The 23994-nt window shown below is 38.8% G+C and overlaps 1 protein-coding gene across 1 annotated transcript in view; it reads right to left on the bottom strand.

Annotated features, from left to right (window-relative positions):
• Nucleotides 1–2977: 2977 nt before the first annotated feature.
• Nucleotides 2978–23994, bottom strand: part of CUBN (cubilin) — a 142104-nt gene continuing 121087 nt past the window's right edge. The window contains exons 57-67 of the mRNA XM_053996254.1: nucleotides 23571–23771; nucleotides 21231–21360; nucleotides 20116–20333; nucleotides 9788–9993; nucleotides 8631–8793; nucleotides 7975–8183; nucleotides 7181–7328; nucleotides 6881–7062; nucleotides 5597–5762; nucleotides 3563–3798; nucleotides 2978–3169 (exon numbers count right to left, since the gene is read on the bottom strand). Coding sequence (XP_053852229.1) covers nucleotides 3062–3169; nucleotides 3563–3798; nucleotides 5597–5762; nucleotides 6881–7062; nucleotides 7181–7328; nucleotides 7975–8183; nucleotides 8631–8793; nucleotides 9788–9993; nucleotides 20116–20333; nucleotides 21231–21360; nucleotides 23571–23771 — 1967 coding nt within the window. The 3' untranslated portion in view covers nucleotides 2978–3061. The remainder of the gene's footprint in view (nucleotides 3170–3562; nucleotides 3799–5596; nucleotides 5763–6880; nucleotides 7063–7180; nucleotides 7329–7974; nucleotides 8184–8630; nucleotides 8794–9787; nucleotides 9994–20115; nucleotides 20334–21230; nucleotides 21361–23570; nucleotides 23772–23994) is intronic.

The following is a 23994-nucleotide window of genomic DNA, read 5'->3' as shown; positions in this document are numbered from 1 at the left end:
TGGTATTTTTGTTGTGGTTCCTCATATAAAATGTTAGAGGACTGCAGAGGTTACTTTGTTCCTTTGTTCCTTTGTTTTTTTAAAGAATGGGTTTGATAATTTAATTTTAGACTTTGACTATTTTTGGCAAGAGTCAGTTGGGCTGGATCAATTCAACCTTGTACCAGCAGATTCATTCAACAGTCTTCATGAGCACAAATTCTCTGCTGGGCTTTTTTTTTTTTTCCCTCTAAATAGCCTCATGCATTTTGCTCATTTGTAAATAAAATTATGCATAGGTATTGAGTATTTCTTACATTTAAAGATGCACCAAGCAATAGTTAGTTATTGCTAGATTTAAAAAAAAAAACCTTTAAAAATTATCTTCCTCTCATTCATTGTGCTCTTTATTCTTTTTTTAATTATCTTTTTATAAATTTGATGATGTGACAGATCTTACCAACAGCAAGTATTTATCGTATAAAAAATGTCCAAAAGCATTTAATTGCTTTAAAGTGAAAGATGTTTTTTCTCTGTGTGCAAGCAGCCTTTCTGAAGTATAGATTTCAGCAAACTCACCAGTTTCGCTGGAGTTCCCCTTGAGATCTCAAGGGCAAAGGTTGTGTTACCAGAGTGGCCTCAGGCACATGTCAGGTCACCGGAGCACATCTCTGTACCAGTCCCTAGGTCAGCAGGAGACCTCAGTGCCATGAGCTCGGGGACTGCCGTGTCCTTGGGCAACTTGGTGTCCTTAAACTGTGTGACGTGGTGCTGACACCAGCCCCCAAAAGCCACTAATAACCTTCATTCATTAAAACCATGTACAGGTTTCTGTTTGTCAGTTTATGCTCTGTCACACCTGCAAAAAGGCCGATGTTTAACCTGAGAACTCATTTCTGACAGGGCTGATCCACTTTTAGCAGGAGCAAAGAACATATCACAGAACACTGGTGCAGTGGCACGGAGCTGTTTGGAGGGACGTATCCTTCCCTTTCATGTGCGGCTTCCAGCTGAGCTGTGCTCTGGGCTGGTGAAGTGCAGAAAATTACAACATTCTTGCAAGCTGATTCTTGCCTAAAATCTGATGTTTCCATGTCCAGCCACCTAGCAGCAAGTGACTGCATCCAGATCTTGAGGAGATTCTCTGCCAGGTGCAGATGTAGTGCACCAGCTGCACCAAATCCATGGTGATTCATAGGAAAGTCAGAGCCACAATGGACATGCAGCGTTCCACAGGGGAGAAATGCAGTCCTCCTTATCTCTGCAGGCAAACCACTCAATCCATGCTTGATTGTACTTGGAGTTTCTTACACATTGCTGTCTTTAGAATTTATTTTGTGGCTTTATCTTCAGACATTTCAGATGTTTCTTTACTGCTTGCTATCCCCTGTAGGGAGTTTTAATAAACAATATAGACAAAGGTTGCATCATCCTTTGACTGCAAGTACAGCGTCAGTTTGAGTGGACTCTCAGTAAAAGTTTTCTGGACTACTAATCTGAAAATATTTAATTTGATTGTATGGTCTTTTATGTCTTCCCTTATTAGAGGAACTTTCTGTTTTGCTAGCAGCTCAGTAGGACATAACTGCCTCCCAATTTCATCCCAATATAGATATTTCTGATTTTTCTATGTTATACTTAGGCATGTTAGCAGGAGTATCACTGTACATAGGCTCAGTTTTTCTTAGTCCTTGGACAGTTATAAAATGCTGGCTTACATTTCATTCTGTTGGCCAGTGGGACTTCACAGGTTTCTCTTTTTCTAAGTTGCTACCTGAAGATTTTGGGTCATATTTTATAGCTTGTCCCTTTTGTCTGCTTTGTTTTTTCTACATTTTATCTTAACCAGAATATCTGCTCAGCTGTTATGAAGTTTTATATGTTTGTGGAATGGTGGCTTTTTTGGCATTCAAAGAGTTCCTAGATTTTGTTAAAACTGCCACTTATACTTTAATATCCTTTCATAATTGATTGCTTCAATAATCACATTAAGGAATTGCTTTCACTATAATTGACTTGTTGTAATAGTTGTGAAATGAGAGTTCCTGTTCCTTTTCTGTGGTGCAAATTTCTCTTGCCTGTCCATCACAACTGATATTCAGGAAATGAATTGGTCATTTGTTCTGGATTGTGACAAAAAATGCTTCATGGTGGGAATCAGTGTCCTCTGTCCACCCTGTCAACAACATCTTTTATGTATGATGTGTGTTAGCCTGGGGAAGGGAAAAACTAATTGTAGTCAAAGGTCAATTGATATTTTTATGTCTGCCCTATTCTGAAGTTATAACTGTTTCATAAATGTCTAGGAAGTTGCCTAAAGGCTGACTAGAAGGGTGACATAGTTACTGAAAGCCTCAGAAGTTTTTTATATTCAGTTGCAAGATAGACTTTGAAGCTTAAAAATATAACTCAATAAGTATAACCACAGATATCTGTATATATTGAACATAGGGCTCTGACCCTGAAATTACTTCTTAATCTGGTTAAGATTTAGAACCACAAAATGTCCTTGCTGTGTTAAACTTCAGTGAATGCTCAAGTACTGATTTCAGCTGGGTTCTTATACCCAATGCACACTATTACTGAAAGTTCTTCAGCACAGTTATCTGTGCAAGTGGTTATAGGACAGGGACCGTTTTTTAGCAATTTCTGATTTTAGGTAATTTGAATAAAACTTAAGCTGATCTTTTCAGAGATGCTTGGAGCAAAACCACATAACTCTAGGGAATGAATTAAAGATGGCTTCCTGTATTAGGTCCTCTCATCAACTTCATGTGTAATTTTTATCCTGGGTAATTCAATTTTTATAGCATTGTACAATTTAGAAATTATGTAGAAGAATATAAAAAACATGTAGCAAAATCTCCTCTTCCGAGTTGGGTAGGTAATAGTTTATTTGCAGCACAATGGGAGATCAATGGGTTTTTTGACAAAATTCCGAATTCATAACAGCTACATTTACAGTAACTTTTAAAATGCCTTACTTCAGTTGCAATTATTATCACTGGACTTCAAACCTCCTTTATCATCTAAAGTCTTTTCAGTATAACAAGGAATGGTAATGTATGTAATAAGCTGTGTTTTAGCTTGTCCAGCTTAACTGGAATCCTGATGGTAAAGTCACATATTCAGCATGAAATTTTATATAGACTTGATGAGATGTAGCAGTAAATGGAGCGATGTTTGTGTCCTAAAATGAAAGACAAGAAAAATTAAAAGCCTTATAGAACATCAAGATCCTTTGGAAGAGACAGTCAGAGAGTTAAAACTGAGGCACAAATTGGATCATAGATTGACAATGATCTCAGTAACTGTTCTAGTTACTGTTGTTCTCCCTCAGGATATTGCAAATATTTAAAATACTAATGCAACAAAGTATGGAGCAAGCTTGTTTGATGCTTCCCACTAGATGTCACTGTATGGTCTGAATTGGAAGGCCTCTAAGGCACCACAAAAGCCTTTTGCCTTCACTTCCACTGATATGTATGGAATTCATGTCAGAATTAGGGAAATGCTCTAGTACATGAAACAGCAAAAGCTCCTTTTAAGCACTTGTGTGGTCACAGAGGGAAGCAGTACGTACCGTCCCACAGTAGGGCCCGGCGGGGGGGTGGCTGGCATCTGGCCCATTGTAGAGGATCAGATAGTTGCTGCTGCAGTCCCCTGGGTCATCGATGCTGATGAAATCAAAGTTCACTGTGACAATTCGTCCCTGGGGCACGGTAATGGCCCACTCGCAGTCGGTGTTGTTGTGGTAAGTCGCCGGGTAGCTGGGACTGGCAAATGAGCCAGCGGTGCCGTATAATGTTCCGCCGCATCCTGGAAGCAGACACTGTTAATTGGCCTAGAAAGGCTTTGCTTCACAAGGTAAAACATGATGTGGTACATTAGTACACTATCAGTAGTAGCGCTGAAAACCAGAGAGACTGTGAGCTGGGACAACTAATGTGGCTAAGAGCACTAATAAGACATAAAACTGAGGCTCTAGCTTCAGGAGCCTAAGAATATGCAATGGGCATTAGACCACCCCTGAATATTAAAACCAGCACCCCCCTCCCCCAAATTCTTTGAAAGAGGAACTGAAGTTTTAAGTCTGTGCCTTAGTTCAGTTCCCAGCTATTCAACTGGAGATGAATTCACTGTGACTGTTCTTTGGCATGAAAAGTAGTAAATCCTCATGGGATAGAGAAATACAGAGAACAACTCAGAGGAATTAGGCATATCAAGTAAATCAAAGTCCATTTATACCAAAATTCAATATTCAACAGTGGGCAGAAGCAGATGATCTAGGAAAAATGCAAATTTGTAGAGGAAGAATGTTCAGGCCATGATCCAGATTACCCTCACAGTCTCCAAGAATTTTCAGCTTACAGCTCCCAGAGATGGCACCTTTCTATTTAATAATGTTTATCAGATGAAGTTGTGTGGGTAGCCCTTGAATCAATGTAAATTTGTAGCATGCTATGGGAAGGGGCTCCACAGTTTAACTGCATACTGTATCAAGAACTGGTTTGTCTAGTTTGTTATGACCCTACAAGCTCCTGGCTTTATATGATGACTGCTAGTTCTTCTACAGGAAAAGTCAAAGAACAGTTGATGACTATTTATCATCCAATACCATTCAATTTTATAGACTTCATTAATTTCTTAACCAGATTAAAAAGCCTCAGCATACCTCATACAGAAGCCACTTTTAATGTTGAGCCCTTTGTTATTCCTGATTTTTTATAAGAGGAAGAGACCAGAACTGTGCATGTTATTCAATTTATGTGTAAATTATGGATTTATATAGTGGCTATCTATTTATTTTCTCTTCCTTTCCCAACAATTTCTATCATTATGCCAGTCTATTTGACTCTTAGTAAACTTTTGTTTTCATGAAAGTATTTTACTCCTAAGATCTTCTTGTTGACTACTGAAAGTCAACTCAGTGCCTGTAGTTTTGTAACTAAAGTTAGGATTGTCTTTTTTTTTGACCACATTCTTTATTGACACTTTCCTACACTGAGCTTTCTCTGCCTTTCCATCACTGGGTCACTCAGTACTGTATGGTTAATCTGCAGTACTTCTTATCTGGCCATGAGCCTTTCCTACCTCTAGTTACTCAGTGTCATGAAGAAACCATTATCCCACTGTTCACTGCCACTTCATAAGCCATTCATTAATGTGTCCATGATATAGTCACTACACAGCATTATAGGCAGTTTATTTTCTTGGGGCAGCTTCCTGTCCTCTTCAGGCTTAGCCATGCCTAGATATCACAAGTGAACTACTGGAGCAAGTTGAGTCACCACCAGCACCACCACTCTGTGGATCCCAAGGCAGATGTTCCTGATATTTTCTAGCCTCTCACTGAAAGAAGATCTTCATCTTAAGTGGACTACATCATCTGAGATTTTTAAGATCAACATTAGGGGAGGGAATTGTTTCCATCTCATAAACGAATCTTGCCCCAGTGGCCTTGAGGACCAACTACCTCTCTCTGGTGACTGAGTAGGGTGGACTGTGGGCTCTAGGGAAAGTCTAAAGTGGTGATGAAGAAGGATCCGAAAAGAGCTGAATTCCACATTGCTGCATTTTCCTTCTATGTCACATTATTTTGTATTTACAGCCTTACCACTTGATGATGAAGTCCAAGTAATTTCATATCCATCATGAGCCATTGAAAAATCGCTCTTGAAACGAAGGTAGACAACATGGTTTTGGGGGAAGATGGGACTGGGCACAGTGTTTCCACAGAACCTGCCAAGTAGTGGTGATTGCACATCACTCCCATTTCTGACCTTCAGGGAACACAAAAAATACTGTCAACATTAAATTCCTATGCAGTTATACACCAGCACAATTATTCATGGATACAAACACAGCACAAATTAGCAACTTGCATGCATAGCTGTCATTGTAGTACTGCTGTATTTCCTACCACATATTCTTATGTAGAAGGAAAAAGAGGCCATTAACTGGTCTGAGTTTAATAAGTAATTGCACAGAATAAGTATCAACAGAAACAGGCAGCTAAATGTTATAGTGTGTATATCTCCTGCCTGAAAAAAATTACTTGACTAGTAGCTAAGATGTTCTTATGCAATTCAAGCCCGTGTTTTGCTTTTCATAAGAAATATTAATATTCCAGATGAAAAGATTAATTCTTTACCCTGCAGACTGCTCTTTTCCCCAGTCACATTATGACACAGATCATATTACATAGCTCAGATTTAATCTGATTTTTTTCCTGCACTCCAATAATGCTGGTGCTTAGATCCATTTCTTGAGACAGTAAAGAGGATATGAAAATAGAGCTAAATAATGATGCTGCCACAGACATCTGATTTTTGTCATCTGACCAGAGAACAGGGAACCTGCATGAATGAAGATTGTGTAGAAGGAAGATACACTTTTCACTGACACAAAGTACTTTTGCAAGTGTCTTACAGTTGTCACTAGAGTTTGTTGGTTTCTGCTTTGTTGTTTTTTGGGATTTTTTAAAATTGCCTTTTTAGGAAAAAAATCTTTCTTGAGAAAAATTTCAAGCAGATAGAATCTACTGCTGTAAGAATACCACTCAGATTTACGGCTTTCTGTTCATTCATGGATGTTAGTATCAAACACAAACTATTCCAGATGACTCTTTTAACTGGGTAACCTCAACAAGAGCTAGGTAAGGATAAGTTATCTGATAATGAAACTATTTATTTACTGGGTTTGGACTTACTAGGGTGCATTGTTTAGCGTCTTGCTATAACATCTAAGTATGTTTCACCATAAAACTCTGGCCATAATTAGTCCCTAATTCAGTCAGTTCAACTCAGATTTGATCCAAACTTGATCCAAACATACTAATATCCTTTGAATTAAGCAGATTTTTACATAGGCTCACAAAATATGTATACTTGCATGATACCTCTAGGAAATCATGTGAACACTGGATACTGTCTTCCAAACTGAAAGCATGGAAAAAGAGAGATATTGTGTGATTTGGGGGAGCTCGAAGAATGATAGAACAATCCATATTATTGGGGTGTTGACCAGGCCATCCAGGGCTCTTCAGGTAACCAAATGTCTGATTATACTCTCTGCTGCAACCTTGAGACAGAAAACCAGAAACATGTAAGGATTTCAGATCTCTGTATTGCATTTCAGTGTATGAAATAAAAAAAAGAGAATAGTAGATAGATTTTTTGGGATATTTCTTCAAGCTTACCTGTAGCTTGATAGGAAAATCTGACTCCATTGTTAATCATATATTCATCTGACTTGAAAGTCACAATGGCAGTGCGGTCATAAGAATAAAACTCAGGGACTGGAAAAGTTTCAGTGCCACAGAATCTATGGACTGACCCTTGGCTCTGCTGGAATTTAATACATCACAAGTTACTTAATGATATGATTCAGTTTTATATGTACTGAACTTAAGGTAAATAAATCTCTCAACACTTTCTATACCAATTATGAAATTGCATTTTAAAGTTCTCCTGGAAATCACTTAATAATATCTCAACATTTAATGTTGAATTATTATTAGGAAAAAATAGAATATAAGAGGTATTCTCATGCCAAAATGAGAAATGTTGAAAGAAGGTTTAGAATATGAGGGACATAAATATTGGGTTTTTTTTTTCTGGTGTTTCTTAACACTCTTCCTGGTATGAGTATTCATTTTTATTATGGTTCTTGGATAGGAGGAAACACAATGAAAACTTGCTGTGGGACAGTTTTTTCTGCATGTTAGGTTTGGCAGCATTGATATGTGGTTCAATTGTGAAAAACTGTGTAACACTTGCCCGGGTCTAACTCCATGTGTGCATAGAGTGCTTCTGAGAGGTCTGTGAACAGTTACCACATGTCAGTTGGGGCACAGTCAGTAGTGCTTTGCATGTGCCCCTCACAGAGGATCATCAGTGAATATATTTCCAAATAGTAGGTTTCTTCTCTCTTTCTAAAGAGTGAAGGGAGCTGAATGGGAATGGGGAATGGTATCCCCTGTAAATTTCTTACTGTTGGTGAATCCTGGAACTCTAGGTAGTTCTGAGTGCAGTCCTGGCTGGAATGGAGGTGGAAGGCATCTACCACCACCCTGACTTGCTGTTGCGGAGGGGCGTCAATGACCCAAGAGCAGAGAGTAAATGGTGGATATTCATTTGGAAAATTAGGAGATGTTGCAGTCAGGGATGTAGAAGTTGCATTGTAGATTCCTCCACACAGGCCTGTGTAAAACATTAACAAATGCATCATAGAGTGAGAACTGGGTAAAACTATTTTTTGAGCAAAACTCAAATGGAGTTGAGTTTTGGACAGTATACTTTTGTATTTGCCTTTGAGTCTCTAGAAGGAAAACAGAAAGCAAAATACATGCTAGTGGAGTCAATATATGCATCAAACTCAAAGAAATGTTTGTTCCCTATTTATTAACAATCTGTGAGCATTTCTGTTTTGGACTCTCAGACTGGCAACCTCCTCCCAACCAGATAAGACCAAAGAGAATTGTACTGGGGTCAAGTTGCTTTTAGCTTGCCTAAAGAGGCCGTGCTACTGACTGTCTTTACCCCTTCTTGAGACTTATTTCTAGAACAAATTTTGAGATAGTATTTAAATATGAATTTCCATAAAAGAGTTATAACAATATATATGCATACATAAATATGCATACTTACGATCTACTGTGGTGTAGGTGGCATTGAAACCCATCCTTTCCACATAATTGTCTGTGACAAATTTCACTGTCAAGAAATTACGGGTAGAAAGAAAAGGAGCTGGCACTCTAGATCCACAGAATGTGCCAGCTAAATTGGCATTTTCATTATCTCCATCATAAAGCTGAAAGAAGCAAAATATATAAACCACTAATAGTTTAGGCACAACAAACAAATAAAGAGAAATAAAATTCTCTGACCCCTCCTTACATTACAATTTCATTTACTTAAAAGTGCAGTGTGTTCTCTTGTGCTTTAACAGGATGTTCTTGATTACTATAATTATTCACTGCCATATTAACTAATTCTGTTGGACAGGGTAAATCTCATTATGGAACATTCTGGTCCTGTCTAGCAAATCTATCAAAAAAATGATTACATTTTAATATGGCACTCTCATTTCTTTATTATATGTAATCTCAAAGTGCTTTTCAGTGAGAAGATTGATTTTATTCATCAAAATGTAGACTGAATTCCTTGTTTCATTAAGTATCTCCAATGTTCAACAGGATCTATAACATTCCTTGGTGGAGTTTGTTTAGCAGCATTCTGCTATCTGATGGTTTGTGTGCTCATCTTCAAGAAAATAGCTTCTACAGGTGAGTACTGAGCACCAAGACTTTTGATGAAAAAAAGTATGAAAAGTTATATTAATTCTAGTCCTTTCAAGCAATTGTGCATGTATATGCATAATTTCCCTCTGCCTATGTCACTCCTGTCCAGAAGTTATCAAAAATAATTCATCCTTCCTCACTGCTGTTTCCTCAATTTTTAATTCTTGATTTCTCTTTAGTTGGTTCTGCTCAACTTCAACCTGATACTCTGAAGTTTTACTTTACGCATGTTTGAGTTTTGTTTTGTTTCTACTCTGTGAAATAAATACTCATTAAATGAGCAGTCTAAGACTAGAAGTGTGTGTAATGTTAAAACTCTTACTGGCTTCCAGAAAGGCAGAATGACATCTGGTGTAGTAATCTAACCCAATGGAAAAATTTAATTATATTGAGGAATTCAATTTCTTCTTATGATCATTTTCTATTAATTAAGTTAGCCTCGTGGAGAAAATAATGGATTGTATCTCGCTGGTATTTTCTTGTTAACATACTGAGCTGTCTTACTTTGACATAATCATATCGGCAAATCCGAGCAGATTGTGCTTCAAGCTCAAATGAAGTGAAGGTGAGGTTGATCCGTTTGTTTACAGGTGCAGTTATGATCCATACACAGTCCAGATTTTTCTCATATCTTCTGGTCACATTGGAGACTGGAGGGCCAAAGGTAGAGGCTGAAGTTGACAAGTAACCACCACAGCCATTCTGAGGTCCTGTTGAAGAAGCAGAAGCTTTTTAACAGCAATTTCTGCCATTTATTTAATCTTCAACTCTTTAATGTTAAGCTAGGAGCTTTTTATGTGTGCTACAGTATTTTACCATCCTGTCTTGCAAGGACAATCTGAGTGATTAAAAGATTTTGAACACAAAGAGAGACATGAATCACAATTACATTTCATAAAGTGAATTAAGAAAGGCTCATGTCTTTTGTTGAATATAAAAACAGTATTTACTTTGAAAATGTAGCAATAGAAGTTTTTAAAAGGAACTGTAAGAAGACAGAGGGCAGCAATGATACAGAAAAGCGTTGGTCTGAAGGCCTTTGAACGGGATCCTTGCTGGCCACTGAGAATATTTAGTCAGTAGGGGGCACTGATCTGCTGGCTTTGAAAATGTGATATAAAATCAAGTTGCTTATTGTGGCAATACAGCTTCATCCTTGAGGGATTAAATTTGGCAGCCTGACACCCTATTCACGAATTTAGCTAAAAGGGACTTCTGGAAGTGTTTTGCTCTGTGGGAACTTACAGCCCCTCTGAAATGCTGGCTGCTTTTCGTTTGGTTCCCACAGACAGGGCTAAGTCTTTGACTTATTTACTGTGAATATTTGAACTCAATAAAGTCAGTCACATTGAAAGAAATTACCTTTGGGGAAAAGCAGTTATTTATCACATTGAATTCCAAACAAGCAAAAACCACATATTATCTGGCAGAGATTTTTTTTGTTGTTGTTGTTGTTTTTTTTTTTTTTTTTTTTTTTTTTTTTTTTTTTAATTGTTTGATTTCCAGAGGTTGGACTGGGCTGGTAAATGTGATCTTCAATTCGTTTTTTTCCTGCTTCAGTCTCTATGAGGTCTCCTGGCCACTTATTTAACTCTGGAATTTAAATTAAATATTGTTTTATTCTTGTTTTGGGGTTGGAGGAAAGAGTTTTTGTAAACTGCACCGGGCAGGGGAGTAACTGCAAGCCTGTTGTCTCCTGCAGCAAATCCATTTATGAGCATTCAATAACAAATGAAGCTACAGCTGTGGCTAAGCAACACAAGCAGAGTTTCAGAATTTCATCTGTGTGTGTAAAATACGCCTGTCTGGCACATTCAGTGACTTCACCTTGTCACGCTGATACATTTCCAGACATATAAAACTGAGCCTTACTTGAGCTACAGTATTACAAAAGATCAGCATCCAAGCATCAGGATTGCATCAGTAACCCGGGGCTTGCGAGACTGTAGTGGTTAAAGCAGAGTGACTAAGGCTGAAAGTTGTTCTGCTCTATCAGCCAAAGCCAGAAAAACCCCACCCTTTAAAGCAGTTTGCTTAAAACTAAAATCCTCATAACATTAGATTTCAGTTTTTTCTATAGTTAAAAATGAACAGAAGAAACTTATTACAAAGTGGAAAAGCCAGAAATTAATATAGTCCAGTTTTGTGGGCATTTCATGAAGTCAGAAACTTGGAAAAGTGTTAGCATTCATTCCGGTGCCACTGCAGAAGGCGAGAACAACAGCAGGGGAAACGTGAGCAATAAATCACATTCTCACAAATAGTCTAGGAAGGAGGAAAATGTCAGCCAGGAGGGTGCCTGGGCCCTAAGAGTGCAGTTGCCCTATATTTTTCTCTGTGCTCACCCCTCTGTGTGATTTATTCTGTTCCTCTGAAACAATGTTATTGGGACTGTCCCCTGCAAACATTTAAACATAACATTTAGCATATAAATGTCAGTCCAAGATCATAGGCTGACCATCCAGCCCTGCAATATTAAGTCTGGACTAAATATATGGGTCAGACACTAACAAAGCTCCCCTTCCCTTTTTCAAGGGTAGAATTGCAGAGATGCCAGTCAGACCATGGCAACATGAGTCAGGGAATTGCCACAGACCCAGGCAACAAGAAGGCTCTCAGTGCTGCAGGACCATCCTTTTTTTGAATATTAAATGTCTGTACTTTTGCAATAGTGACATTCACTGCTAACTGTGCAGCTATGAAGACAGCTTTAATACAAAGACGAAAAATACACATGTGGGTAAGCTCTGGGTGTACAACATATAAAAAGGACCTGATAGAGAGAGAAGCAGGCCAAATTCTCCTTATCAGAAAATTAATTCCAGCTAGTATAGTATAACCAGCAATATCATGTAAGGGGAGATAAATAACTGAAAAAGTGATTTATAGGTAATAAAGATGAGCTTTCACAATCCCTGGCCTGCCTATCTATAATAGAGTCAGATGCTTACAGGACAGTGCATTATAAATAACAGCTAAACTGGGGGCTGACCAGATATCAACTAGTCCGACATCAAGCCAAATAAAGAGGAGTCCTTGTTGAAAAATCCATCTATCTTGGTGCTTTTCAGTGCTGATCAATGTTACGTCTGATTGCAGGCACTAGAAGTTACACAATAGTGAAACTGTGTAGATGAGGGGAACACCCACAAGTAAATGAAGAACCAACTGCTTAACAGGAGGGAACTAAGAGAAACACTATCTCACTCTGTTTAGCCAGGACACAACATGTTGCTTTAAAAATCAGCACCGCGTCTGAACAGAAGGCCACAGAGTAGCCATCCAGCCTGCAGGTGATTTTAAAAGAAAAAATATTCATCACTGGCTAACACAGCCAGAAACAAATGTAGCTAAAATCTAAGCAAAATCTGGGACTGAGAAGTCTGTTAATTTGTAGAATAGACTCCTAGATATTAAAAGCTAAACTTGATTAAGATAATGAGGAATGTACATTATAGAACAATTTGTATGTCATCTGATGGACCAACTACATGGCTGACTGTCTTGTTTCAGTCTTTGCTTTCTTATTTGAAATAAAAATCATAATGGCATCATAAATCAGATGGCAATCTTGTTCTCATAAACAGCTTGCCAGAGAACGCAAATTACCAGAACTAGGGCACGCACTGTCATCCCTAATTGCTTTTGGTGAGAAGCATTAGTGAAACTAAAAGGCTCCAGGACCATTCAGAAAAGAAGGAATTGAAGGTTCCCTATGGCAAATAAAAATCATTAAAGCAGAGACCAAGCACATGTTTCTCTGTTAGGAGTTATATCCTCTAGATATGGAATGAAGATAAATCTTTGAAGCTTCCTGCCTTTGAAGTACAGCCAGGGGAAAGGTTCATTTATACAGGTATGGGTGCAATGAAAGGGTAACCTACTGAACAGTTTGCAATCTATCAGAATCAACTACACCACTGACATTTCAAAAGACAACAAAGCGATTTTGGTGTCTTTCCCTTCTTTTACAAATGAGCACCGTAAACAATGACTGGAAAGTTAAAGACTGCAAAGTTAAAGAAATTGTCTAGTTCTGCTTGACAGTAATGAAAATTCTCTCCATGACTTCTGACTCTCTTTTGTTTTCACCTAGAAGCATCCCTGGGAACTCTAGACTTCTCTCTGATCTTAAATAAAGATGAGTACAAGCAAAGATTAATTCAGTTAAGACTAATTATTCTTTCTTGATGGGTCTTACTTCCAGTGCATGGGAGTGGCTGGACTTAGTGTGGCTGTAACAATTAGCTCATACCTTGTCTGGATCATGGCTTCAAACAGTAAGGCTCAGAAGGACAGGGCTGGAGTGGGGGATTGTGCTCTTCTGCTTTGTCTCACGGCTGATACTGAAGGTTGGTGAACCTTCTCAAGATGGACTGTTCCCATGTTTGGCAATCATTGCACCAACATTGTGATTTCTGAGCCTGCAGGCCCTGTCCACAGAGCCTGCAACATTTCAGGAGACCTCTGAAAGCACAAGGCCCTTTAGAGTCCTTGTCTAGCCTTTATGCAGAAAAGCTTTTTGACTGGTTTGATGGCCTGGCAATGGTACTAGCAGGGACATTTAGGACTGTAAAGCCCCAGTATCCTGCTTTAGCCAGATTTCACAAATGCAGTCAGATGAAATTTGTATCCTTAAGGTTCTTTGGACTGATATCAAATATAACAGTTCAGACATGCTCTGTGCCAAGCCTGCAAAACTCTGATCTATGTACTGTCCTATCCATCTCCTTGATGCTTGTCTGGGAGACCAGAGGCTGACATGCAGTCTTGCCTAATGCCAATACTTACTAATACTGAATTAGTGTTCATATTTGGCACCATAGTTACTTAAGCCTTTGCAGATCTCTCTTGCAAATGAGAAATGTCTCCTCAGCTCTTTTTTATATGCACCAGAGGACAGATTTTCAGCTGAAGAAGTCATTGACTTCAGTCAAGCTAAGACAATTCAGGCCAGCAGAGTTCACCCACAGTGAAGTGCCATTAATCTGATTATCCCATCAGCTTTCAACCATTTAGTCACTACAAATATATGTAATTACTGTGTCTGAAAATAAGTTTTCCCCTCGATTTTTCAGATCAGACAAAAATTTCTTATTTTAATGTCTGCTTTTCTTCTTATCTGTCCAATTTGAACATGCAAGCCCTTTCTATTTATTTTGCTTTGGAAGAAGAAATCCTTCACTGAAGATAGTCAAGCACTGTTTGGATGTAATCCTATGCAATGTGCTCTGGGATCACCCTGCTTGAGCAGGGAAGTTGAAGGTGACCCACTGTGGTCCCTTCCAACCCCAACCATTCCGTGGCCCTGTGATTAATTAACTGACATTTCTGAGAGACATTTGTAGACTGTCCCTTAGCTCAACAGTTGTATTCTTTTCAAAGACACCAAAGAGATGTATTTCAACACCACAAATGCTTTCTAAATATAGTGAGATTTCAAGCTGATGGATATTTGAGACCAAAAATACATTTAGAAGCAGTCTGGGAATTGTGACTTATGATCATATATTCTGATCTTGTCACAGATGTTCTTATTTTCCTAGACTATAATAAGATCAAGAAAAGATATGATTAGCCACAATTTATTCACTTATTTTAATACATAAAACTAACCATAAGTTATTCATGACAGTGTAATGAAATGTGTAATACTAATGGGTAATATATTTGGCAAAAATTGAATGAACTGAAAGCCCAAAGAAATTTCTGCCAGAAGATTTGTGATGTTCAGACAATTTACTTCTCAGCTAGACCCTCTGCAGCACCACGTTCTGTGTTCAGGTTGGATACCTTGAGATACACCCCTGGGAACTAGTCCTAATGTGATGTGAAATCTCTGTAAGTCACTGCTGCTTTTCCAAAGGCATGAGAAAACACAACAACATTCACATCAAGGACACATCCTTCTAAGATTTTTTTTTGGTGCAGGAAGGAAAATTTGCAGGATTCAGCTGTGCTGAATGTTATGTGCTTTCCACATAACAGGCCATAACTGCTGTTATCAGTGCAGGTGCCTAGTGCCACCCACAGCAGGTACCAACATGAATTACATAAATCAGTGCAATGAACAATTTCTGGTGGTATGAGAATTTAAATATAACTCACAAAAGGACACCTACCCCTGGCCTATTCAACAGAATATCCAAACCAATATTTTACACATTATATTGCTCATTCAGAATTGTGGGGGTTTTCCAGCAATTCTGAACAACCCAAAAAGACTCTGCAGCAACTGTGCATGCTGAACACTGCTGAAAAAGTGCACTTAGAAACCAAGCACAAAGTAAGCTATAGTTTCAGTTTACAGGACAGAACATGAACTACAACGAAATGAGGCATTTTTTTTGTTGATACAATAAAATAGCATTAAAATGCCGTGAAAATTCTACTGGATCAATTTTTTAAAAAGTAGACTTTAATTTCATTAGGGGAGAGCATAACAGTAAACCTTTTAGTGACAGGCTTTTAGTGTATTCAATGCCACACAGGAAATAAGTAATTCAATACACAGCAAATAGAATAAGAGAAGGCAGATACCTCTGGGTGATTTATAAGGTAAATTACAGATCATCCTATCAAGAAGAAAAGCATGTAGATTATAATATATTTCTATTATATGCAAACTAGATTATTTATGCCAATTACCTATGAATGTACTTTTCTGATATGTCAGGGAAGATTAATTTTTTCCAGCTATTTTTCTTTTAAACTCTACTTGCTTATGATTATTTTTCTCATGTAAAATGAACAATATTCATTCAATAGAAATGATGATTTGTATAAAAGGAATGGAGAGATCCTAGAGGGAGAAAATGAGCAAACTGAGGACAATTTAGAGGACAGGGTGTTTCAGGAATTAACATTCCAACAGCCTAATGGTTGCCAAAGGTCTAGGAGACATTTCTCCTGCCCTAGAGCCAGCAACACTAGTCTTCTCATTGTGGCTGCCCTATGCTTCTTGCCTGTCTATATTCATTGGGTTTTCTTCGTCTTGTGTTTAAATCATTATCTTTTTGTGACATTAGATTGTTGCTTTATTCTGCCTGTGCAGTGCCTTGTGCAGTGGAATTGTGGCTTATGAGCTCATAAGCCCTAAAATGATGCAAACAAGAGACCACAATGGTATTAATCCAGTACACAATGCTCATCTTTCACAATGCATAAACTTGGATTTCTCCTGCATGCTCACAAAAGATAGTATAAAAAAGGGAAGGGAAAAAGCTGGTCACAGCTTGAAGTCAAGCAGAATTTAGGGCAGTAGAGAAAAAGCAGGCAATCTTCCTCCCCTCCTTCACCCCACCTTCTCCTCTGTCTCAACTGTTGCAGTTCTACCTGTATTATGTGAATAAAGCTCAGGAAGAGCCTTCTGACTCAACTCACTTATCTAACCACGTGCAACACTTTTCTTCTTGTACATTCATGTGAATTCCTTAGAAAGCCTCAGTGAGCAGACCTGCATTTCAGAAGACCCCTCAATCTTACTCTGATGGTTTAAAGGCATTTTTCATTACTGGCACAAAGGAGCTATGTACATCAGCAGAGAGCTTTGAAGGAGAAATTACTTCCTGTTAATAAGGTCACAGCTACATCTCCCAACAGGGATTTCTGACTCTTTAAAACAAGAAAAGACCCCAAATCTATATGTCTTCTTAGCTTTTGTATCAAATGCCTCAGGGAATCACAAATTCAGGTGAGAGGGTCACCCTATTACTGAATGGGAATAGGCAGAAGCTCCATTTGTCACCAAAGTGCTATTTGTGCTATTACAGCAGGGATGGCAGAGGCATGTACAGGCTCTGTCCCTGCCAGCCAGGGTCAGTTAAAAAACTCAGATCTTCCCTTAGAGCTTAAGAGATAATCAGGAGATCTTTAGCCAAGTCACAAGCTCAGTACATGCCGATCTCATTCTTTGGGGAGAGATCTTAGCTTTCCTTCCTTTACAGAGATATCTCATGTAACCAAATGCCTCAAGATGATATTGATTTCTATCTTCTCATCCTTTTATTGATTGTCTAGAGGAGCACATGCTCGCTGTGGAAAAGAGTTATAATTCTCATTTTACAGACTGAAAAGAAAGGCAGAAAAAAGGTCAGCGGTAACTAAGGTAAGAGAAGTCTATCTTTTCACAAATCTTAATGCTTGGAGCAGGCTGGTATCTTCCAGTCGGCCCAGCTCTCCAGCTTTGCCTGAGAGTATGTCCAAGCGATTCCAAAAATGAGGCTGATAAGTGCCCAAACTTAGCAGCAGAAACAGTGAAAAGATAAACCCTCTGAAGCACATCATAAGGGCCGTATGTTCCCCTGCCTCAAGCACACCATCTCACAGAGTTATGACAAAGAATGCTGCCTGTGAATTATGTACTTTTTATTGCACAGTGCATGGAGTAGCACAGGGAAAGAAAAGATATTTGACAAGAAAGATGACGTATTGCTAAATGGCCAGATTAACACTATTTCAGACTTCCTTTTCGTGTCCTTTTTTTTGTCTAGTGGGGGGACCTTGAATATTCTGTTGGAGGCAGGATCAGTGATGGAAACTAATTGTTTTAATAAAATCGGGGAAGGTTTTCTACAGAAATTTCAGGGTTTAACTCTTTGAGTGCCTGGATAATCCTAGATTTAGGCAGTATTCCTTAAAGAGCCTGATCTGGAAAGAAATTGGAAGACCTTGTGGGGAAAGGAAATAGTTTAGTTTACTACAAACAGAAACAGTATGTTGTTTCTTTCCAATACATAATCAGGGTCACTCACAACATGAAACAGAGAGCAATAATTATGTTATCCAGTTGTGTTTCCCTGGAGCAACTAGAGAATAATGTGCTCGTTGTCATCCAACAGAGAATGAGGTTTCTTGTTTCTCTACAGATACCATCTTCCTTATTCAAGAGAGTTGTCATTATGAATTGTCATCTGATTGCATTTTTACTCTTACAAAACCACATGGGTTTTATCTTTTAACAGACATGAGGGAGCTTCTCTAAAGCACCATGTAGAATAACAGGCTTTTAGATCTTCATGGTTTTATTCTCTTTTATTTGAACCATAATCTCAGACCTCATAGTACAAAGATGTGTCACAGATTTTCCTGGCTCTGTTTTTTAGGCAAGCCAAGCTGGAAACATTTATAGGATGTGACTCATGTTTTCCTTTTGTAATATGCTTTTCTCCTTTTTGGCTATTCTGTGTTATCATGGGACTGCCAAGATCCTTGCTAATGGCTATGTGGTTTAGTCCGTGTGGCTTGCTTCCCACAATGAAGAGAGAAGACCTACCATTAAACATCTCACCACCACAGGCTCTTTGTCACACAACCCATGCCTCCTCCTAGGCATCTTTTATAACTTGCAACTCCTAGCTCCTGAGTAACCCATGCAACATCTTAACCTCGTTTTCCTTGGAAGCCTCCAGAAATGTCCCTCTGAAACATCTAAGAGATGTCAAAGTTTATTCATAAAAGGCTTCTCCTCACTCTAGGAAATTATCAGGCATGGTACTGACTTGAAGAGCTTGGCTTGTGTTCTATTGTGTGCTTAAGGAGAAGATCTGGCATGTTGCACAAATAAATCTGAAGTCAGTGGCTAAAAAAATTGATTAAATGCCAACAGGAAGAGGAAGAACTTGGGGCGTTCCTGATGATCTCACCCTGGAAATACTAACCCAGGCTGCAGGGGATCTAAAACAACTGATACTTCAGCATTTAAAGACAGCAACATGTGAAACAACATTAAGTTACCTGGAATACCATTCACAAGACTTAAAGACCATTCACAAGGTCTTAAGCATTTTTGTGGCAATTACTTTGAGTGAAGCAAAGGAAGAGTTAATAAAAGTAATAACTATGAGTTCTGTGGGAATATTTTTCTTGGCAAAGCCTGCAGAACCAGTTATTTTCCTTATCTGTAAGTACTTTCCAGACTATCAAATGAGAAAGTCACTGGCTAGGGATAGGGAGGGGATTCAATGACTCAGCAGAAGACTATGTTTGTTCTGCCACAAAGGCCTTTTATTCTGATCTGTCTGAGTGCCAGCTTTGCAAACCAGACAATTACTTCTTTCTAGACCACAAAAGACTTGGAGTTAATTATACAGGGAAGTAGTAGAGATGACATGAAATCAATTTACATGTAATAATAATAATGATTTGTTGCTTACCATCACTAAACAATTCAGATAAGGAGATAAAAATCTCCTTTTACACCTTGATCTTTAGAGTACTGAACTGAAATGTTTTTTTAAGGTAATAATCAAACTCTGCCCCTTATTCTTGCATCCATCAAAACAAAAGGCATCCAGTGCCTTCTTACTGTCATCCCATTTATTTTATGGCCAGCTAATCAGAATGATTCCACAAATCAGTAGAAATCAGCACAGTGGTGCCTGGTGTGGAACCACAATCTTTACTGACCTCAACACTTCAGTTCTTTAGAAGGTGTGAGGGAAACTGAAAGGAAATGGAAAGTGAGCATAGATTGAAAAGAAGCATCTTTAGCACACCACCAACCTTTGACTACAGAAGAATAAGAATTTTAAGGTGTTGCTATATTTCTGCCAAAAGAGAGGTATTTTGGTGCTGCTAGGCCTTCAGTTACCCAAGAAACACCTTTACCTCCAGAGAGGCAGGGAAAAGGCAGCAAAGAATGAAGGGGATCAGTTCAGAACCAGACTGGAGTGCAGGGATCCCATAAGCCTAGTATTTAGCTTAATTCCCTCAATTTTCAACAAATCAGAAACATTCTTCTGCTTCACTCACCCCTAGAGAGGGAGGTCACAACTGCTCCTCACCAAAAGAAATTACTTACCAGCAGATTAGGAGTCTGATAATACACATACCTAAGGCCTCTCTGAAGGATGCTTTCCATCCCCTGTCTGCTCCATAGAAGTCAGTGCTAAACACCAGGAACAAGTTATTACTGGAGCTCTTAATATTTGGAGGCAATTCTGAGCCACAGAATTTCCCAAGGAGAGGAGCATGAGTGTCTGAGCCATCATACACAGCCACATAATCTTTGTAGCAGGAGGCAGATATTTCAAGCTGGAAGCTGTTGAATCTGTAAAATGCAGTTGAAAGCTTAGGTATCACATTTTCAGTTCTTTTCCTGTGCTACATGTGTTTTAGTACTTGAGGAAAGGTCCAAGTACAAGCAGTAGCCAAAGCCATATTCAGGCCAAACATATCTCTTCAGGAATAAACCAAGCAACTATTAAATGTATGGCAAAACTCTTCAGCCAACAAGCCTCAAAGAAATTGGGTCCCTCACCCACTGGGCCTCTTGCAAGGCAAGCTGTCAGCACACCTCAGCTTCCTATGAAGCAGGAGGTCTCTCCTGTGCAAACACACCCTCTCTCACTTCTGCAATTGCTCAGGCTGCAATTTCCTTGGACATGTGAGTGGCCTATAAAATGCAGGCACAGAGTGCAGGCCAGTGAGTCTTCTTCTCAGCTGGGAAATGTTCTCCTAATTCACAATCATAGAAGAACGGATCAGTTTTTAATTTCTCAGTGGCAAGATTTTGTGGCAATAATCTCCCTCTCTTAGGCAAGACAGCGTACACTCAGAAATACACTATTTTTGGGTGGGTATTATTACTTTGGCTATAAAATGATTACTTCTCTTCTAAAAGTATTATTATTTTCTTGTATAAACTTCTCAAAGGCAGACAGAATTTAACTAAAAAGCATGACCTGCATTTTTACAATTTCTTAGTCTTGTCTGTAACCAAAGTAGGAACTCAAAATTGTGATTTTTTTTTACCTAACACATTAAAAAGAAAGATGGAAGGGAGTCTGAAGCTGATAAAAATGACTTCAGTAACCATCTCTTATTTTAGTTTGGCTTTGACCTTGGAAAAGGAGAGTTGCAGAAAATATTGTCAATAATTGCTGCTTTAATTGGAATCAGAGACCTCCCTGTTCCCTTAATGACAAACTGAACTTGGATTACGTACTTCAGGGCCACTACTTTGCCATTTCCAACTGTGATGTAGTATGAGCAGTTCATGTTGTTGTGATAATCAAGATGTGAATGGCCTGGACTGCTGATCACACCATTAGAGCCATTGAAAATGCCACCACAAGCTGTAGAGGAAACAGAAAAAAGAGCAATTAGTTTCTGAGTACTAGTTTGGCCCTAATTCTTGTATTTCTTTCAGGAATTTATGTACAAGGAAAGAAAGACCCGTGATAAATTTGGAGCAGTGTTCATTGTCATGCCTAGAGCTGTTAAATGTGAGATGTCTGTCAGGCTGTGCTCTGCAGTGGAAGACTAATCAGCATTGCACTGACAGGTTGCTGCTAATCCATACCAAATGGCACTGGCACTGTGCAGGAGAAGGCTGAGACTGATTTCAAATGTCCTGCAGTAGGTCCAGGGAGCAGCAGGGTAGGATGGGTGCCTCATGCAGCAGCATGAGTGAGAATATCTCTGCACTCATTCTAGCTTGCCAAAAGAAACCTAGCTGATATGCAGGCAAAGACCTTCCTTCATCCAGATCCTGGCCCCATGGAAGCCTCTAATTAGCCACAACTGCACTCATAGCCCTATCTCTGACATTTCTGGAATAAATATGTTCAGAGCCTCATCATCTGTCAACACCCTGTCAGAGCAGGAGCATTGCTGTGGTTGTTCTGCACAGAAATATATAGAGGAGTCTCCAGGTATCACTAATCCTGTTCTCCACTTTACCCTGGGCTGGGACTCACCAGCACTGTGGAGTAGCTGAGCTGGAGGATGAAATGTTTGCTTTCCAGCTGAAAAGCAAGTTCAGCTCTGAAACTCTAAACTCAAGGCACTGCTTGGCTTCTCAGGTTTTCTCACCATGGATGCAAATGAGGCCAGGATGTGGCTAATGTTTATTTCCAGCTTCAGTGCTTCAGGGAACAAAACACCTAAACTCCATTGTTAGCTTCAGCCTTCATTTTATAATCTTAAATTTAGGAGGAAAAAAAAAAGTTTCCCCAAGTCTCCCTGCATCCTGTTGATAAGCTCAGAGCCACACACAGTTTTTCATGTTTTAAAGAAGATGCCATTGCCCAGGCCACCACCTTAACAAAGACAGTCCCATACAGGGTGCTGTTGCATGCAGAGCCCCTGATGATTCAGGCAGGCAGCCTGGAGAACTGGCAGATAAAGGATAGGAGTTTGGAAGATAAAGAATCAGCATTATTCTACACTAGGAGGGGGGAGCCTTTTTCATTTTTTTTTTTTTTTTGCAGGAAACAATGCAACTATGGGGAAGAGGAATGTTAATTGGCAGAATCTGCTTTGTATAGAACAACAAGCTAATAAAGCTCCAGTTATCCTTCTCAAATGTCACAAGTCACAAGTCAGATAGCAGCAACTGACTTGAGTGAGTTATGAAGGTCTTTTCCATGAGTAACTGCACATTGTCATTTCTCAGTGCCAGTCCCTCTTTCTTATCTGTAACAGACCATTCATTTCACATAAAGAATTTAGCTTTATGCTTTTGTTTTGTGGCTTTGAACATGAGGAATGCATTAAGGGAAATACCAAAATTAAACTCACACTTTTCTTTGCAGTTAGAAAATTATGCTTTCAAACATAAAAGTGGACTCTACCAGTTAAACCTAGAAAATATGAAAATTTGTTTTGCAAATAAAATCAATCTTCTGGGATATTTGTGTAGATGTAAATTCTAAATTCTAAATTCAGTTGGAAATTTCTTTTTTGAATTCAAATTTCCTCTTTAAAACATAAGAGAGCTTTGGTGAAAATAGTTATTAAAAAATAAAAATAAATCTATATCCCAAGTTTTATTTACATTCATTCCTGGCACCACAAGAGGGTCTACAAATGGAGGCATACAGCTGTGTCCATTTACCTCTTCTGTTTCCCATATTGTATCATGTAATTTTAGTATAACTGAGAATTAGACCATTCTCCTGTAAGTGATAAAATCTTTAAAATTAACTCAATTAAATATACTAATGATGTTTCTCCTTAGACAATGCAAACAACAACCAACCAACCAAAACCTGCTGAAAATGGTTGTATTTCTTTCCTACAGAAAAGGGAAAATATTTCAGTTCCTCACTTGGTCCCATGGAAAGACTAGAAATGAGAATGGAGAGATAACACATCATTCAGTGTGTTAATACACACCAAACAGTGCTATGTCCCGGTCCTGAGAACTGTTTTGAGCAAATGCAGTGGGAAAATGTACCTTCTACACCCATTGAGGTATTCCCAAAATGAGGTACAGCTCTCCTCCAGGAACCATTATCCAGAATATTTCTACCATCTCAAATACAGAACAGTGTCTACTCACCAATTGCTCTGTATCTGGCCTGGAATCCAAAGCCCACAATGTGGGAGTCAGTGTAAAAGTTGAGCAGCATCGGTCCAAAGACACTGACTGGGTCAGGGAGCTCATTGCCACAGAGAGTGATGAGAGGATGTGCGGCTGTGCTCTTCCCACTGAAGATGCTCACTCCATCATAAAGACAAATTCTGCTCAGGAGTGCTGGGGCTGCATGGACATAGAGTGCAGAAGTGTTAGCAGAGTATTTTACATGTGATTTACTGAGCAACAACTATATAGACCTAATCCAGGAGAAGAATTAAATTTTATATTACTTTCCATTCCAGGGATCTCAGGATTTCGTTTGTTTGCTGAGGAAGTAAATGTCAATTTTTAACATGCAGTAAAACTGTGGCAGAAAAAGGCAAAGAGACCTTGTATGTAAGACATC

This window comes from Vidua macroura, chromosome 1, assembly GCF_024509145.1.
Source record: "Vidua macroura isolate BioBank_ID:100142 chromosome 1, ASM2450914v1, whole genome shotgun sequence".
Taxonomy (NCBI): Eukaryota; Metazoa; Chordata; class Aves; order Passeriformes; family Viduidae; genus Vidua; species Vidua macroura.
Note: the sequence above shows the minus strand (reverse complement) of the source record. Positions and strands in the feature narration are given on the sequence as shown.